The 19,061-nt window shown below is 38.9% G+C and overlaps 1 protein-coding gene across 1 annotated transcript in view; it reads right to left on the bottom strand.

The window, feature by feature from the left end:
* PLG (plasminogen) overlaps positions 1–7,763 on the bottom strand; it is a 40,087-nt gene extending 32,324 nt beyond the window's left edge. Inside the window, 5 exon segments of the mRNA XM_029285075.1 lie at positions 738–877; positions 2,492–2,606; positions 4,031–4,137; positions 5,077–5,212; positions 7,715–7,763. Of these exon segments, the coding sequence (XP_029140908.1) occupies positions 738–877; positions 2,492–2,606; positions 4,031–4,137; positions 5,077–5,212; positions 7,715–7,763 (547 nt within the window).
* Between the last annotated feature and the right edge of the window lie 11,298 nt (positions 7,764–19,061).

A 19,061-nucleotide genomic window follows, 5' to 3' on the forward strand; every position in this document is an offset into this window, starting at 1 on the left:
AAGAAGAAGAAGAAGAAGAAGAAGAAGAAGAAGAAGAAGAAGAAGAAGAAGAAGAAGAAGAAGAAGAAGAAGAAGAAGAAGAAGAAGAAGAAGAAGAAGAAGAAGAAGAAGAAGAAGAAGAAGAAGAAGAAGAAGAAGAAGAAGAAGAAGAAGAAGAAGAAGAAGAAGAAGAAGAAGAAGAAGAAGAAGAAGAAGTTGGGACCCTGGAGGTCTTCTTGTCCAGCCCCCTGCTCAGGCAGGAAGCCCTATACCATTTCAGACAAATGGCTGTTCTGTCTCTTTTTAAAAACCTCCAGTGTTGGAGCATTCAGCACTTCTGGAGGCAGGTTGTTGTTCCACTGGTTAATTGTTCTATTCAGAACAATGCCATTGTTCTATTCAGAACAATGCCATTATTTCTATTCAGAAATAATGCCTAGCATTATTTCATGTTCTCTCTTACACTTGAATAAGAAAATGCTACTCAAGTGTTTACTTTTTTCTTAAATATTTTTTCTAAATATTGTACAGCAGACATGTCAAACTCGCGACGTCATGTGATGTCGCATGATGTATCGGAGCTTTTTCCCCATAGCCAGCAATGGGGTGGGCGCGGTTACCTCGTGACGCATGCAGCCCACGGGCCGGCAGTTTGACACCCCTGTTGTACAGTGTATAGGTTGTCTACCTATACATCATTATAAAGAACAATACTTTGCATTCAAAATTTTCTCGAGGAAAATTGTGTGCAATTCTACCTTCGCATTCAGGAATGTTGCAAAAATCATATCTGGTTTCAGGATCTGTTGTATAGCACCAGGGACCTTTCTCATCATGATCCGGATTTCTGCAGTAGTTTTCTTCTAATGAAGCATTAGGGTGAAGAAACGGTGTATAACTAATAAAAACAAAAGACAAGACTATTGTTACATAAGTCATACTTTTTTTTTCTTAGAGATTCAAAAGATTAAGTTATATTAGATAACCTTGTGACTCATTTAATCATCCTTTGGGAGAAAGGTAGTGAAGTCTAATTTGACCAGAATGAACATTAATTTTTTTTATGGCATTGCTATCGCTTTGCTTTGAAAACTAAAGAAGAAAACATCATTTTATTAAAGAAGAAAGACCTAAACAGATAAACAGAATGATCACAGGCAGGCAAAAAAGTAGCCAGAGTGGGGGCAACTTCTGACTTCCTTTAGGCTTTCCTACTGACTTTTCTTGGGGGAAGCTGACAGTGAGCATCATAAATCATGATCATATGACCCCAGAGATGCTGCAATGGCCACACCTTTGCAAATAAAACTGATCTGAATGTGGATGTTTCAATTTCACTGGAGTAAATGGGTCCTAGATTTTTTACATATTCTTTGAATAACATTAGGGTTAGACAAAGAAATGTTAACAGGACACAGTCAATAAGTGTTTAACTTATTAAGGCTTCCAATACTCTAAACAGGGGAGGACACTAGAGTTGAAGTTGCTCACCTTTTCCTCATCCCAACTAGGGGAAAGGAGGGGAAAGTTTTAAGGGAAAGACAGCTGCCTCTCTTTGGAGACTTCACGTACGTAACAGCATTTATTTCTTGCTTATACTATTGCTTTCACCAATATTCTACATAGGTAATTGCAGCATGCTACCTGGGGAATTCTGAGAGTTGAAGTCCACACATCTTAAATTTGCCAAGTTTGAAAAGGACTGAATTATACCATATACCACTGTTGATATATCTCTCCAATTGTCCTCCAAGTCAAACTTCAGTAAGTACTGTCTTGCAACTTTTAACTACTTGGAACAATGTCATTTAACAACAGCAACAACCTCAACAACAACATCATGCTCATCCACTGTATGAAGTTCTCCTGGCAATGATTCAGAAATGGTTTTCGCTTTTTTTCAAAATCAGAAAGAATTGGCCAGAAACCATTTTTCACGATGATAATTTTGTAATAAATGAATAAGAGAGCGATAAAAATTTTAAAAAGTATTTTAAAAGGTATTGAACATGTACTAATTCAAAACCTTTGGGGACAGTTTTAAAAAAAAACCAGTAACAGCTACTTCATACAGCTGGAGTTCAGATATATTAACATTTAACCATATTTTCTGCAGCATGTGGGAATAGAGAGAAGTCAATGGAAATTCTAGTTGAGGCAAACTAATATGCTTCACTGTATTCTATGCACTTCCAGAAAACTGTCTGTTCAGTAAACCTGCTCTTATTAATGGGACAAGAAAGCAAATCCTAGAGTCGCCTCAGCAAGATGGGTGGCTTACAAGCTTAATTACAAAATAATTTTTTAAAATCTCTATTCAGAAGACCCTGTTGAATTCAATATAGATAGTTCCTTTCAGATAAGCAAGCAGAAGATTGCAGCCTTAGCCATGGCTCATTTTTGCTGAATTGTGCTATACACATTTCCTACAAAAATTCAGGTCAAATCATTCTAAATTCATATGGCTATAGAAAATCGAAGGCCGTTTTACTGAGATAGGAAAAGGTCATACTTGGGTCTATGTGGACTCTTCTCGGTCCATTTCTGACATAGTACACCATTCTGTGTTTTTGATTCAGTTCCTCTGTAGTCCACTCCATTTCCAATTCTGCATTCCAGGAGATACACTGAAAGAAAATGTGGTTATTAAAAATCGCTATTGTTATCACTGAGCACCCTTCCACCAAAGAAACATCACTGTTTACAGATGGACTTCCACCCAGGTGTGATCAGGTTGAACACTTTAATATGTGGCCTTCACATTCAGTTTAATTAGGCAATCACAACCTGAGATCATGGAATTGCAAACCTTGGATTACAAGCAAATGTTTAACAAACTTAATTTAAAAGGTAAAGATTCTCTCAAGCTGAGCTTGGTTTTTAAGGACCACATGGCTACAACATGAAAGAAGTATGTCATTACCTTCTTCTGCTTTTTTTTTTTAATTTGCCAATCGAGATCGCAATCCAAAGATTTTCTGATGGTCTCCCATCTAAATGCTGGACCTAATGCTGGTTAGCTTTTTTTTTTCAGCTCTGCCAAGGTTGGTTAGCATCTACCTCTAGCTATGGTCTCAAAATTATTACCAGGTCCAGATGGATATTTTAATTATGATAGTTCAGGGGGAATGCAATGCGAAATCGGTGACTAGAAAATAATTAATATTAATTCAACATAAATGTAAATCAAACCAAATTTAGGTTATTTTTTTTTAATGCTCTGATTTCCTGATGCTCATTCTCTGAGCACAGAATAGAAAATTGAGCTGAGCAACAAATGAGTGATTATCCAAATGGAATGAAGGGCTGCTTTAATCACAACATTGGTGACTACATCAGCTTCTCTTTCCAATTGCAAATACAGTAAGGGACATATAGGACACCAAGAAAAACCAACATATAGAGGGTGAGTGTCAATTTTGATCAAGAGGACCATTTTCTCCTGTGTTGTAGCCTCCTATGCTCCTTAAAACTAATTCATGGAGTATCCCAATCTCACAAAATAGTATTGGACTGGGGTGAGACACTGAAAAAGAGGGGGCAAACAATGTCATTTTGTTGGCAGTCAGACATCACTGAACAAAACTACAGGTAATCCTCGACTTACAACCACAATTTAGCCCAGAATTTATGTTGCTAAATCGAGGACTACCTGTGCATGTGGATCAGTCAGAAACCCCATCAACATCTTGATTTCATCCACGATGATCTTGTAATGCGTTCTGCGTTTTTCAATTTATATGGGCTACTGATGGGTAAATCTTACATGGCTGTTGATTGTAAATCTTACATGGCTACTGATTGGTTTGTATATAGCTGGGCTGTGAAACAACTGCAGATAAACAATTTCTTGCTTGGTTCCATGTTTTACCATATCACAACCAATACCTTGAATTGAATCACCTTATAGTATTTTCTCCTGAAGTCAAGATTCCCTGGACATCACCTGCAAAATTCATACTACCCCAACTAACAATTCTTCCAAATTTCATGAATCATTATGTCGCATAAGGAACTGCAAAAGGCATAATATCCAAAAGTGTACACTTACTTCGTTTTTCAAAGAGAATGGCCCCTGCTTTTCTGAGCACAGCCGCTGTTTTAGTATTGTCGCCCAGCGTAATGCATTGCTGCTCTTTCGCTGTAAATAGAAACGCCCTGTGGAAACGGCAGAGAAGAGGGACGCTGTCACTTTTAAGTGTTGGTTTGCATTTTATTTAGAAGCATAATTTGCCCAGTTTGGAGGCACATTCCAACTTACCATAAAAATAACAGAAATAAAATACACAAAAAGCAAAAGAATGTCGACAATCGTAACACAGCAGCATTAAACCTAACCTAGATCAGATAAACTCCTCTTCTTCTGTATCCCTTATACCTTCACTAAATCTACTTGGAAATCTAGATTTAGAGCAGAGGAAGAATTGCTAAGGAGCAAAAGAATCTCCTCCTTTTGCTGGTTCAAGCTGTGATGGAGGAGATAGTTGGATCCAGTCCTAATGGAGTAGCAGATTAAATGCCAATACTTAATGTATAATTCTGAGGATTCATTTACTAATTTTTACTAAAGCGGTACCTGAAAAAGAAGAGCCATATTTAAAAAGTCATGAGATTGTTATTATGTCAAAACATAGTTGCATGGTGGTATCTACTACCAGAAACCAATCACAATTCAATATAAAAATCACAAGGGTCCTTAATACAGGTAGCCCCCAATTTACAATCATTAATTTAGTAACCATTCAAAGGTACACCAGCACTGAAAAAAGTGGCTTATGACTTTTTCACACTTAGGACCATTGCAGCATCCGCATGATCACATGATCAAAATTCAGCCGCTTGGCAACTGACATGTATTTATGACGGTTGCAGTGTCCCAGAATCATGAGATCCTTTTTTGCGGCCTTTTGACCAGCAAAGTCAATGGGGAAGACCGATTCACTTAACAACCATGTTACTAACTTAACAACTATGGCAATAAAGGTCGTAAAATGGGGCAAAACTCACTTAACAACTATCATTAGTCTCTAAAGGAGATTTCAGATAATCAGCAACAATCAAAACATTCGAGCAACTTTCATGAAATACTATGATTACCTGCAGGTAAATGCTGTTTCAGTTTCACATTTCAAACCACAAGCTGTTTTAGTTAAAGTTCTATAGGTGATGGATTCTTGACTAATGATCCAAGCACCATCTGTTCTTACATAACCATCCAGAATATCTCCTTGAACTGAAAGGAAAAAAAAGTGAGACGAGTTGAGATAGTAAAAACACCAAACACATACTTTTCACCGGATGACAAGCTTCCTTCTTCTACATACAGGGAAGTATATATACCAGAATGCAAAGTCTGCAGATTGCCTGAATATGTAAGAATTACATTAGTGCAGAGGGTTAAATTAACACTCGGGAAAAACTTTATTCATTCCAATGGCGAAAGAAATTTCACCAAAAGTTATTATATGGTGATCTGAGTAGCAGAATAAGAGTGCTTGTGAGAGGGTGACATTCCTGGAACTGGAATCATGGCCCCAGAAGTAGAATAACATGGCAGCAGATGAACATATGATCCCCCAAGCAAGGGATGATAAATATGCAAATGGAATGACAATTCCTAGGTTTCTTATGAAAATGACAGAGTAGGACTACAGTGAATGGAATGATTACAGCAAAGGAAGACCCTGAGATTATGCCCCATTTTTCTGTAGTACTTGATATGGAACTCTTCTAAACAATTCTGCTGGTTTTATAAGTGTGTCTATTGAGATAAACTCACTACCAGGGAAGCACCCAGTTAGATAAAAAAAAAATTGCCTCGGGTACCAAATAAGTATATGTATATTTACGAGAGAAATAATGCCAGCACACCCTTTCTTATCTTGTTTAGTTTTGGTTTAACTCGCCTTTATTATTTTTATAAATAACTCAAGGTGGTGAACATACCAACACTCCTTCCTCCTCCTATTTCCCCCACAAAAAAAAACCCTGCAAGGTGAGTTGGGCTGAGAGTGAATGACAGGCCCAAAGCCCCCCAGCCCCTTTCATGCTTAAGGCAGTACTAGAACTCCCAGTGTCCTGTTTTCTAGCATGGTGCCTTAACCACTAGACCAAACTGGCTCTCTTCTTGAGTTCCTTGCACTTCCTTATGTAGTTATCTCTGTGTTTTGAAGAAGCAACCGTATTTAGATGCCGTCTCTTCTGAAAGCCAGCTGCTGCCTTAGGTGAAGTGAGGGGCACTCTATCTCCTTTACAAGAGTCTTGATAATCTTCACTTTTCAGGCCAGGAGATAAAATGGGGAAGAGACCACAAACCATCTTTTTCAAGGCAGTTCCTCAAAGTTGTGCCATCATCAGGCTCATTGCTAACTTTTTGTCCCAAGAGCATTTTCATAAATTTATCCAAGCGGAAAAGTAGAGATTGCGAGATTCTGAGTCCTAGTATGCTATTGTTTGTTTCACTGTTAAGTGTACTTTGCAAAATCAAGTCCTTTCTCCACTGGCTTGATTTTGGCTACGTTTTAAGCAATGTCTCCAGTAAACCTTATGCAATTGCAAACTGTTGAGCCATTGTTGAGCCAAATAAAAGGTCACCTTAGGGAAATTAATATTTGTTTTGTTTCTACCTTTCTTCTCTGGTGGAACTTGGGTATGAATGATATGTCTTAGGCAGTTTCTATTTAAGCAGAAGAAGGCCTAGGTCTTAATAGCTTAGAAGAACAAAACTGTTGCTTATTTCCAGCCTCCAGGATCCTCCTTATCCATTCCTGTTGCTAATGGACTTCAGCACCTGACACTGTAGTGAATTGGTGATTGGAAGCTACTGATACCGGAGAGAAAAAAACCTAAGTGATAGAAACCTTGTCCATCTGGAATATTTAACAATCTGCTAAATAAAGTCAAAACACAATGATGGTGACTTGAAAATTATCGTATAATGGAAGTTCTAGCTTCTTTCTGGCTTAGGATGAAGAACGGCTCTAATGGCCATTAAAATAGCTGCTGAATTACTGAAGTCACATGTTCCTGCTGTCAGCTTTGTTGTATTCAAAAGCATTTTAAGTCCTTTTTAAGAAAGTATTGTCTAGTAGAAAACTTACCTAGAACGTGTTTGTAATATGAAACATCCTTAGCTTGTGCCTTTTCTGCAACAATTTGCATTTTTTGACAAAAGAGGGAATTGCCCCCACCATTAATTAAATCTAGCCCTGTAACCTGCCTGCCCAGTAACATTATTTTTAAACAACCCAGAGACATGTAGAGGAAAAGAAGAGGAATATAATCCAAGAGTAATAAATATTAATAGAAGATGCAATACGATATATGATATTAAATTTTCATAGACAATATGATACGTATGCTCGCTTTATATGAGTGGTTCCTAGATTACTGAACATTACATAGCATACAGGACACAATTTGCAAACTTTTAGGTACAGAAAATCTCATATCTCATTTTACATTAAATTGGGCAGTCAGTCGATTTCTCTTAGCACCATTAGTTCCTGGGACTGTAAAACATTTAGCAAAATCAGATCTCATTGTAATGTAAGGTTTTAGAAACAGAAATGCAATTATTTAGTATTTTATATATAAAGTTAGTAACATCAAGCATTTATCCAGTGTATGCCCATTCAAACTTCCAACGTCAAGTCCAACATTCATTAAATATGATAATATTTCTGAGAGTTCTATTATCTCAATTCTTCTGAAAAGCAGGAAAAAAGAAACATACCTGTGTAGAGAAAGAAAACTAATCCAAAAATATATTTGCAGCACTTCATTTTGGGACAGGCAAGTTGTGTGCTGAGAGCTGTGTGTGTCTGCGGACAAAGTTTTATTGACTTAGTTTAGTTAGACAAGCCTCAAGCAAAGGAGATTAGCCAAATTGGGTTAAATATTCTCTCAGTACTTTGGTCCTTTCTTGTCTGGATGAAATGTTCAAACATTACCTTGAATTTATGATCTTACAAAATAACATCTAAATGTTTGAATTGATGAAACAGAAAGGTAGATATTTCCCTAGATTTATTATTTTGAAATTCTCCTTTACTTAATCAAAAATGAAGTATTATTAAGAAATATAGGTAGATAGACAGACTGGATAGGATAGGACACGATAGGATAGAACAGGACAGGACAGGTAGAGTGGGAGGGAAGGAGAGGAATATGAGTTGCTTAGCTAAATTCATATACAGATTCTTGCAACCATTTTCAAGATATGGCACTGATGGGAAATTCTAACTCAGGCTGATTTCTAGCTATTATAGGATGTATTTTTGGGTTGTGTACATCTGAAGTTATGCACTGGATTTAACTTTTGGATATATAATAATAATGATGATGATGATGATGATGATGATGATGATGATGATGATGATGATGATGATGATGATGTTGGAAGGGACCTTGGAGGTCATCGAGTCCAACCCCCTGCTCAGGCAGGAAACCCTACATGAGTAAATATCACCACAAGGTTGGAAATCTGCCTTTCAAATGACAGAGCTTTAAATATTAACTTCGGCTCCATTTATGCGTATAGATTTCTTGCTCTAGCCAATACTCAATAATATTGTCATCTGGTAAAACATAAGGTAGGAATCAGGTATTTGGGGTATTTGTAGTGTTACATTCAGTTCCTAGTACAGAAAAGATTAAATCATGATTATTAACCATTGTTGAAATTCTTCCTTTAAGAAAGCCTATGTTAGTGATGGCGAACCTTTTAGAGATCCAGTGCCCAAACTGCAACCCAAAACCCACTTATTTATCACCGGGTGCCGGGTGGGCGTGGCCGCGGTGGTCATGGCAGAATGGGTGGGCGGGGCCAGGGCGGCGGGGCCAGGGCGGCGGGGGCCAGTCCCTGGCCATCTCCGGGGCACAGCATGCGTGCCCACAGAGAGAGCTCTGAGTGCCACCTCTGGCATGCGTGCCATAGGTTTGCCACCACTGGCCTATGTATTCCCATAGCATCTTTTTGACTAAACATATAACTAATCCTTCTTAATAATCAAAACTTGGTTTTCAATCCCAGTGTAATCCTGAACATTCCATTAGAGAGAAGTCCAAAAGCTTAGAAGACTAAACTTCTAGTCCCAGTGACCGACTCAGGTTGGATCCTGCAACATTATCCTGGGACACGTATATTTGCCTTCATTCGTAATCCTAAACTCACTAAGTATAAGATTTTCTCTAAATGGGCAAGTTGTATAGATAACTGGGAAAGGATTAACCTTGCTAGAGCAGAAGAGATTGGAATACTTTACAGAATACTCAGAGTAACAGAGTTGGAAGGGACCTTGGAGGTCTTCTAGTCCAACCCCCTGCTCAGGCAGGAAACCCTATACCATTTAAGACAAATCATTGTCCAATCTCTTCTTTAAAACTTCCAATGTTGGAGCAATCACAACTTCTGGAGTCAAGTCGTCCCACTGATTAATTGTTCCAATTATCAAGAAATTTCTCTTAGTTCTAGGTTGTTTCTCTTCTTGATTAGTTTCCATCCATTGCTTCTTGTCCTGTCTTCGGGTGCTTTGGCAAATAGATTGACTCCTTCTTCTTTGTGGCAACCCCTTAGATATTGGAACACTGCTAACCCCTACTCCTTATTTTTATTAAACTAGACATACCCAAATCCTGCAACCGTTCTTTATATGTTTTAGACTCCAGTCCCCTAATCATCTTTATTGCTCTTGTCTGCTAGCTTCTTTCTATGGCCTCTTTGCATGCTGTCTTTTTATTTAACAACATGACAATCTTCATCTGGAGGCTGGAACTACTAAGATGCTGACAGTGCACTGCATGTTAAGGATGCTTTGGCTTGAAAATAGGAAGGAGCTCCTACTAATGCTGCTTCCTTCTTATCATGTATGTTGACTGAATCTCATCATCTTTGTGGACCTATTGATCTAGTCATGTTTGCCCTCTTTGATACACTCAGAAGTTTACCTGGAACAGTGTGTTTGTTGGAGATAACTCAGCGCTGGCTCTTTAGTTAGCATAGTGGTTAAATTGTAATCAGCTGCAGAACACATTTAAGTAGCAGTGTACCACTGAAGGTTTCCTCTCAGTGACCACACGTTACCTACTAGCATAGAAATCATTTTGGTTAATGCTTTTGTCTGTAAATTTAGGTCATTCTTGAATGTTGGGGGAAGTCCCAAAATTACAACTCTGAAATCATTGACAAAATTATTTACAAAACTCAGAAGGCAAGAAGTGATAATTGGACAAAGGCCAAACTACCAGAGGCTTACCAAAGACTGATAGGCAAGTTTTTTAAATGCTAGGTCAATGGTGAACAAGTCTCCTGATCATTCCTGTTCATCTTTTTCTGAAGCTGTTCCCATGTGAATCCCATCACTGGACAAAATGCTTGAATTTGACCAGAGTAGAATAAAATGGAACAATTACTTTCTGCAGTTTAAAATTATATTTCTGATAATGGATGGATGATCCCAAAGATGGAAATTCTTTGCTGCCACCATATGCTGATGACTCATGCTCCGTTTGCAATCAACTATTAACCCAAGGCCTGTTTTATGCATATTATTGCCAAGCCAAGGATCCCCAATGATTTCAGTGTCCTAAGTGAATAATTTTGTATTTGTCTGGTACATTTTGTTCTGTTGACTTCGAGTTTTATTTCTGACTAAACCACCCACTTTTATTATTTGCAAGTTTGAGATGCATTCCCTCCCTGTTTCATCCCAACTATTAATAAAAAAGCGAAGGAGTTCAGAGGCAAGGATTGGATTTTGTGGAAGTCCACTATTCTCTCCATCTTTTCCATTTGCTTAAGGATGGATTTTCCTGCAGCTTGATATCTGCATTAACACACAATCTGCTAGTCCTTGAGAAGGTAGAAAAGTATACCGATCTAAAATTTGCTGTCCCAATTAGCCAAATTCTATTCTAACTTCAGAAATAAGGCTGGCAAGTGGTGCTATCCTTAAAGGTATTAATACAGGATAAATTAACAAAAGAGACTGGTAGATTCTCCTAGGATTCATTTTCCCTTCTCACCAAGCATTACTTGCCAATTGGAAAAGTAATCTCCAATTCCTCACCTTCGTGGGGAAGGGAGAAGAGGCAGGAATAGTTTGAGAGGGGCAAATAAAGGCAGATCCATAGGATGGCTGATTTAGGAACCCTCAAAGATTCTTTAGACTAAGAAATACAAAGCGGGAAGGGAAGATCAGGAGAAAGAGCCAGCATTGTTGCAGTGGGGGACGGGGGTGTCTGAGGTGATACCGATGATTGTCTCTCACTTGTCTGTCCTTTCGGTGCAGCTGGCTGCAGTGAAAAAGTCTTGGGGTGGCTTATGTGGGTCCAAGGAGGGCAAGATGGCTGGCAAAGGGAACCCAGGAAACAAAAGGCTACCTCTCTCCATCTTTGGTCTTTCTTCTATTCAGGAATGGAGGGAATGTAGCCTGCCAGTTCTAGGTGAAATCCAAGATATATTGGGGAGATGAGTGAAGCCAAGTCACAAAGCACCCTCGCTGATAGCTGACCAGAGACTATTAAGGGACAACCCATGTCAAGAACGCAGTTGTGAGGCCTGCCTGGTTCAGCGACCTGCCAGCCACATTTCCTCCATAGTCCAGTGAACCCAATGCACTTGCTCACCTGGGCATTAATTAAGCATATCTATGGGGCTTTGCAGTCAGCAGTAGGCTTGTTTGGCACTGCACTCAATGGCTCTTGCTTCCAAGAAAGGACAGGCTGCCTAAGGCTGCATTCTGTTACATGTTTATTTAGCAATAAACTTGGTAAAAGAACTGAAGCTGCCTGATCCGTAGGTGTTTTCCTTCCCCTCACACAACTGTTGCCAACAATATGTGAATGTGTCACCTTGTCACCCACAACTTCTCCCTTTCCCTCACTCTTACAAACAGATATGCAGAATACAGGTGTGTTTGTGGCAATTTACGGGAGAGTTTTCTCTGTCTCTCTAAATCCCCTGATGCTTATTTGCTGCATCAAAGAAGAAAACTGGGTAGGGATTTCTAGTTCAAGCTTTTTTCCATCTTTAGCTTCAGCGTTGTGAGCTGTTTCTTTTCCTGGTATCACTTGATTCCTCAGAAACATCCTTTTCTACTTCTTTCAGCGCCTTGGCTAAAGAATTGTAGTCTTCTGCAGGATTGTACAAGCAAGGAAATGGAAAGCGTTTGCAGATTGCTGGGAGTGTCTTCTTCACCCAGAAACAAAATCAAGGAGAAGTGTTACAGAATAACAGAATATAGACATGGAAGGGACCTTGGAGATCTTCTAGTCCAATCCGCTGCTCAAGCAGGAGACTTCATACCATCCATTCAGAGAAGTGGATGTCCAGTCTCTTCTTAAAAATCTCCAGAGATGGAGCACACACAGCTTCTGAGGGAAAGGTGTTCCATTGGTTAATTGTTCTCATTCTTGGGACATTTCTCCTTAGTTCTAGGTTGCTTGTCTCCTGGATTTGTTTCCATCCATTGTTTCTTGTCTTGCCTTCTGGTGCTTCTTGGATTTCTTTCTCACCTCTTCTTCTTTCCCATTGTTTAGTTAATGCTTCTTGCATTCCTTCTTCAAGGTCACCTCTGTTATTCTTGTGCAGTAAATGCCTCCATAGAGGCTAGGCCTTTCCTGATCTATTAGGAGGGAATATGGTAGAGAAAATATATTAAAAATATGTCTATGAGGAGAAGTTGAAATAGTGACTTCAGTTACACCTTCAGCTCAAGATACCCCACAGGCTTGATGCTGTGAGGAAAAGTAGGAGGAAGGAGCGTTACATGTGCTGTCTTGAGCTCCTGTGCAGCAGTTGGAATATAAATCTAATAAAACAAACAAAGCAATGTACTTGAAGATTCATACAAATTTTCATGTATATATTTTCTTTGCTGGCTTTGCAAATTAATGAAGGAAAGGCGTAAAACCTTAGCAATGGATTCACCCATCCACAATGAGACCCATTTGAGTAATTATAGTATATTATTCTGATTCTAAACAAATGACATGCAGAGAAAGATTTAAGAGCATATCTATTTGTGAGTCACACTAGTTCACTGAGAATTTTAGAATGGAATTTTCAGCCTGCATCTGGCTTAGGGAGGAGTTAAGTTTTACATAAGCTAAAAATAGCACCACTGTATGTGACACATTTTTCAATACCAGTCATCCACAACATATATTTTGACACCAGTGAAATTCCTCCCATTTTTAGGGAATAGGCAAACGTAAGAGCTAATTGGGAAGGCTTTGACTCAAATCTTATTCATTCTCCTTGAGTGATCTTAGGCACATCAGAACTTCATTCCGAAGATGATCATGGAAGTCAGAACAGACATTTTGCACTTTAAGCCTGAAAATTATGGTTATAATTATACAGGACCTTTTAGTCATTCCTTAGGTAAGCTTTCATTCAACATACAGTACACATTTGGATAATGTATTCTCTATTATATAAAATATATTATGGATCTAATTGTGCAATACATTTTTAAAATCTAGTATTACTCGATTTGGAAAAGCTACTATGTAAACTAATTATATAATTATATAACATGAGTATTGAAGTCCCGCTCCAAAATTCTGTAATTCTGCATATATATTAGAGCAATTCATTTTTTCTATTCTGTCTTTACAATTAACATTTCATATTATGATATATTATACTTTTCATCATTTAAGCAAGAAAAGAAAAGCAATTTACCCAGTTAAAAGGTCAAAAAGTGTGAATCTTATTAAGATATCCTCTGGGTTGAGGTTGGACAATTGAAACAACATATTACTCACTTTGATTTATCAAAGAAGCTTTCATTTAACCTTTTTGTTCTGTACTCTAGGTTGAATTATTGGTCAGTTTTGCTGTTCTTTGCCCCCATCCAAATCATCATTCAGTTCTATACACTATCCAACTCAAATGAATATCAAAAGAAAGAGCACAAGTGTTTGGACCAATCTTTGTTACTAAAAGCTTGGTCTTTTTGTTTGTCCCTAATTACATTTTATTTACATAAAGGTAGATAAGTTATCACTCTCTAGATGTTGTTTAATAATTTGTATAAATGTCAACCTAACAGGTCTATAGCTTTCTGGGTCCTTATGCTTTCCTTTCTTTAAAATGGGTGGTGGTGATGATCAGTATTTGGCCTGGTCCAATTTTCTGAGACCTCACCAGTCTTTTACAAGTTTTCAAAATTTACCAAGAGTTGTTCTGTAATATGCTTGGCTGGTTAAATGCCCTGAGATATAATCTCTTTGCCCCTATAGATTACACCCCAGTTGGCATTTTAATTCTGAAATGTGCTAGTCTATGGAGATTCTCAGTCATCCAGGTCATGTCTGTCCCAAAGGTGCTTTTTCAGGAGGCAACTGGACTTACTGGACTGTCTTGTTTTTTCTTTGAAGATGTTTCACTCCTCATCCAAGAAGCTTCTTCAGCTTCTGAAATGTGCTGTTTGCCATAACTGTCTCCTGAAAAGCCCAAAACGACTGGAATAAATGACCATCCCCAAACAGCAAACCTATTATTTCTTGGGGAGAACAACCCAATCCAAAATAGGTTCCACACAGTTCACAAGTTTTCCTTTCCAGCAGCCCTTCTTGCTTTTCTGAATTTAATTTCAACTTGTTCTCTCTCACCCACTACTTAATGAGTTTAATCAGTGCTCAAGGATACTGAGTACTTTCTTGGCATTAGATAGCAAGTAGCAGTAGAACTGGGGAACATCTGCATACTCCAAAGGAACAAACAGTACCCAACAGTTCCATATAGATGGTAAACGTGACAACATGGCTCCATAACCTAGGTGGCTAACAATAGTCCACAGCACTACTTTCAGCATGCACCATAACAAGAAGGACTAAAACCAAGGGACCTCCTGGCCCAAAAGGATACCATGGTTGACTGCACCAAAAAAATAGCAAATTGACTACCCCAACGCACAGTGCCTGGATTGTTTGTCTCCTAAAGTATCTATAGTGTATGCTTGGCCTTGGCCCAATCTGACAGAGTTGGTGTGCTCCAGGTTCCGTCTATTAGGTTCCATCTATTAAAGAATGCCATCTATCAGGACCCCCTCTATAGCAGCTCCTCCTGTCTGAATTCACGTTCCCACAAGACTGAAACTGTCCCATCCTAGAGATATTTCTAAGAGCCCTAAAACGTGGTCCTGTGAGACCAAATGATGCCTCTTTCTTCTTTTCCTTGTTCCCTTCTGGATTGGTTTTCTGTTCCTTCATTGTTCTTTTGTTTTCTGCTATTTTCATGTTTTTGAGCACATGAACAAATCTGTGCATTTTCTTGGCAACAGTACAGAAGCAGTTTGCCAATTGTTTTTTGATTTCCACCTAGTCTTGGGATATCTTAGTGGTCTTCCAAGTGGTAATGCTTTTTCAGGATTATCTAGTGCTAAATAGTGTTACTTACTGACCTGTGTTTTTGTATTTGTTCTGGCTAGTAATTTTTAGATTCTATTGCCTGCACTGTGCTTTATTGCACAATATTTGCCTATTTTAGGCTGTATTGATTTTTTATAGCAGTGTTATGATGTTTATGGAATATGCAACATTAGAATATTTGTTTTATAATGCATCTAGTATAATAATTAAAGAAATTTCAAGATAACACAGTTCTAATATCATATATCTACTAGTATCCATGTATATAGCGAGACAAGCAAGAAAACTGCTGGGTGTGATTTTAATTACCTTCCAACATTTTGGATTCTGATTTGACCAGAGGAAATAAGGCTAACGCTTTTCAAGATATATACAAAAATCTAGTAACTGAACCAAAATGGTATCATAGCAGCGAATGTTAGAGCAACATGCCAATTGTCTCACAATCATACATGTTCCTAACCATGATGATGCTATTGCCAAAACATACATTATGAGATCACAAAACAAGCCCCACCTTTTGGTATTTGAATCATGGCATTGCACATAAATACTTAACAGTTGTCACAATCCATGTTTTGCCACTTGCACCGCCAGGGTAAAGCTGCAGACATAGTGAACGTACATGAACAATTTGTCTCATTTCCATGCAAATATGCAAGGCCAAGCCTACACCGGTTACATACTGTTCAACTCTGGATTCTGAAAGATTTTTCTAGAGGTGCTCAGCATTCTCCAATAAAACTGCAATTCTCTCTGAAGAAGGGCTTTAAACCAATTGAAATGTGTGGCCACAAATGTCTCTGGAATACCAGCAGATGGAAAGCTCTTCTTAACTATAATCATTTTTATGCAAAAGCCAGACCAGTGCTTTTTTTGTAAAAAAAAAAAAAGTTGCTGGAACTCACACACATCATACAACCTGCCTTGCCTACCCTACAAGGTTCCATCCAAAAAAGGTGCCGGAACTCCGTTCTGGGCATTCTATGACAAAAAAAGCCTTGAGCCAGACTATACGGTAATCCACAAGTATACAAACAGCAGACTTACAATGAGAAAATAGATGGTCATATTAAGAGAATGTTTACTTAGCCAGAGGCAGATTAGTAGTATCACTGCTTTATCATTTTACCAGACATAATGTTGCCTAGAAGCCTCCCAAAGTCAGTCCTCAGTTGATCTTACTTTAAATTAGAGCTAGTGCTAAATTAGAAAATTCAAAGAATCTTTAGCAACTCCAGTGGTAAATGACCATTTCTAAGACATAACCCAGATCTAATTGGACAATCTCAAAGTACCACTGGGCTGGAGCCATTCTAGCAAAATGCACCTCCAAGAAAATGTTGATGTTTTCCAAATTCTGCAGGCATTCTTGAAGAGTAAAAGAAAATTATTTCACATTCATTATCACTGAAACATTTGATTTCCCCATTGTGCCAAAGAACCAAAAAACTGCAAAGTGAGCGCTATCAATGTCATATATAAAAAAGAGGTAGATCACACTGTTGATCGCACTGCTGTAGCTGCTAATGTGACTTTTATGGGTGACTCTGATTAATAGAAGAACAGGTCACCTAATATCAAAGTAAGAAGGTGCAGGCTGTATGTGGTCCCTACAGTTTGAGTGGGTCTAAAATCTAAGTGACCATTTTTAATCGTATTTGTGTCTATGGAAAGTATCTGACTGGTGCTTTAGTATTTGTTCTTGCAATGAGAACAAAATAAGTCTACTGGCCATTCTACTGAAGTTATGACATCTTCAGCCATTATTTCTATGGTTCCCTTCCCTTTTCAGGCTAACAGTGTTGCTAATATCAATAACTGATAAATAATGAATGATGATTTATAATCCTTAAGTGTCTGGTCATGCAACAGGCTAACCGAAACCCTATATTAGCTTAGCTGTTTGTATAAATGAGATCATAACTCAACATTATTCAGATATCATTAAACTCAACTAGTGACTAACCTGCATAATATCAGTATCTATTCAAAAGTCATCTACTTCTAATACCTTTGGCGTGTTGAACACAAGCATTTATTAAACCATTTACAGAATGTAACTCCCACATTTTCATTTTTTCCCCTTTTTAATACATTTTGATACATTTCACATCAGGCCGGCCCCATCTTGGCACACATTCCATAATCCTAGCAAGCATGCCCAATGTCTATGGTGATTATGATGACTGAATTACAATTCAACTGAAGAGTACCGAATTGCATTAACCCTGGTTGTACAATCCGAGCCTTTGGCAAGAAACAATTTATCGCGGATTTACTGCACTAAAAATATGGTTTTCAAACTTTCTAGGAACATATTAGTTATCCCGCTTGACTACTACCCTACCTTCCGCTAGAGCAGGGGTCCTCAACCTTGGCAACTTTAAGACTTGTGGACTTCAATTCCCAGAATTCCTCAGCCAGCAAAGCTGGCTGAGGAATTCTGGGAGTTGAAGTCCACAAGTCTTAAAGTTGCCAAGGTTGAGGACCCCTGCGCTAGAGAAGAAGTGCAGGTCAATCGCAGGTAGCTCCGACCTCACATTATTTTTTGGGAAGCTGGAGCAACAGGGCTGCGCTTTGAAGAGCTCCCAAAAGAGGGCAGCCTCCTCTAGCGCCTGTTGGCCTCTTTTCCCAAAGTCACCCATCCGCGGAGATGCTACAATCTGGAGAGCCTCTCCCTCGGGGCCGCGCCTTCTCCAACGCCGGCTCACGCTGGCAACCCAGTGGCTTGATCGCCTCCTTTCTGCCAAAACAAGAAGCGGAAGGAAAAGGAAAGATCCCCAAGCTGGCTGCGGCTTCTCCCCCGCCCTGGAGGACGCGAGGCGGGAGGTGCAGAATTGCGCAACCCCCTCGGCTGAGCCGGAGAAGCTGCTTGTTGCCTTCCGACCAAGGCCGCGTGGGAACATCGCGGGCGTCCCTTCTCCATTGTTCTCCGGCCTTTCCCAAACGGGAAGACTATGGGTGTAACGCCAGCGCGGCAGTGGGTTTCTAGCAGCTCTTCTGATCCGCGGTGGAAAACTGGATGATTAGCGGATGCAAGTAAGGCATATTTACCTTCATCATCTTCTGTATTGCTTTCTTGGGAAGGAACGGTTGCCAAAAAAAAAAAAAAAAGGTTTAACACCCAGGGTATTGCAGCCCGAGTATTTACGGTGTCCTCACGGCCCCGTAAATACTCGGGTTGCAATCCTAAACACGTTGGACCCCGCGGGATTTGCACCTTTCGAGGAAGGTAGGCTGCTCGAAATGGCAGGTAGCAATCCTGTAGGCGTGGAGATACTTCATTGCGTCCAGGGGGGCATTTTCCTTTATGTGTAATTTTTATTAAGAATTTTAAACCGAAGTTAAAAGACTAACAAGAACTAATACGAAGTAACAAGGAAAGGAACAAGGAAAAGGTCAAAAGAGCAAAAAGATAAATTAGAAGTCACTTTGGATTTCTTTTACAGCAAGGATAATTACAAATACAAAACTACCTGTAACTCCATGGTTACAAAAACAAACGCTCTTTTTTCCCCCTATTTATTTTTCTTCTAGTCATCAAAACCTTAAGTCCTCAATTTTTGGGGAAAAATTGTTGTGATAGGAATAGGAAAGAGTTCACAGGTGAAAGAGAATATCTCTCAGGCCAATTGCCAGGTAAAAGCTTTTTTCTGGCATACCCTCACCATCATGCACTTGTCACTTTGTGCCATGAC

Source organism: Protobothrops mucrosquamatus, unplaced genomic scaffold, assembly GCF_001527695.2.
Source record: "Protobothrops mucrosquamatus isolate PMUCROS unplaced genomic scaffold, P.Mucros_1.0 scaffold1259, whole genome shotgun sequence".
NCBI lineage: Eukaryota > Metazoa > Chordata > Lepidosauria > Squamata > Viperidae > Protobothrops > Protobothrops mucrosquamatus.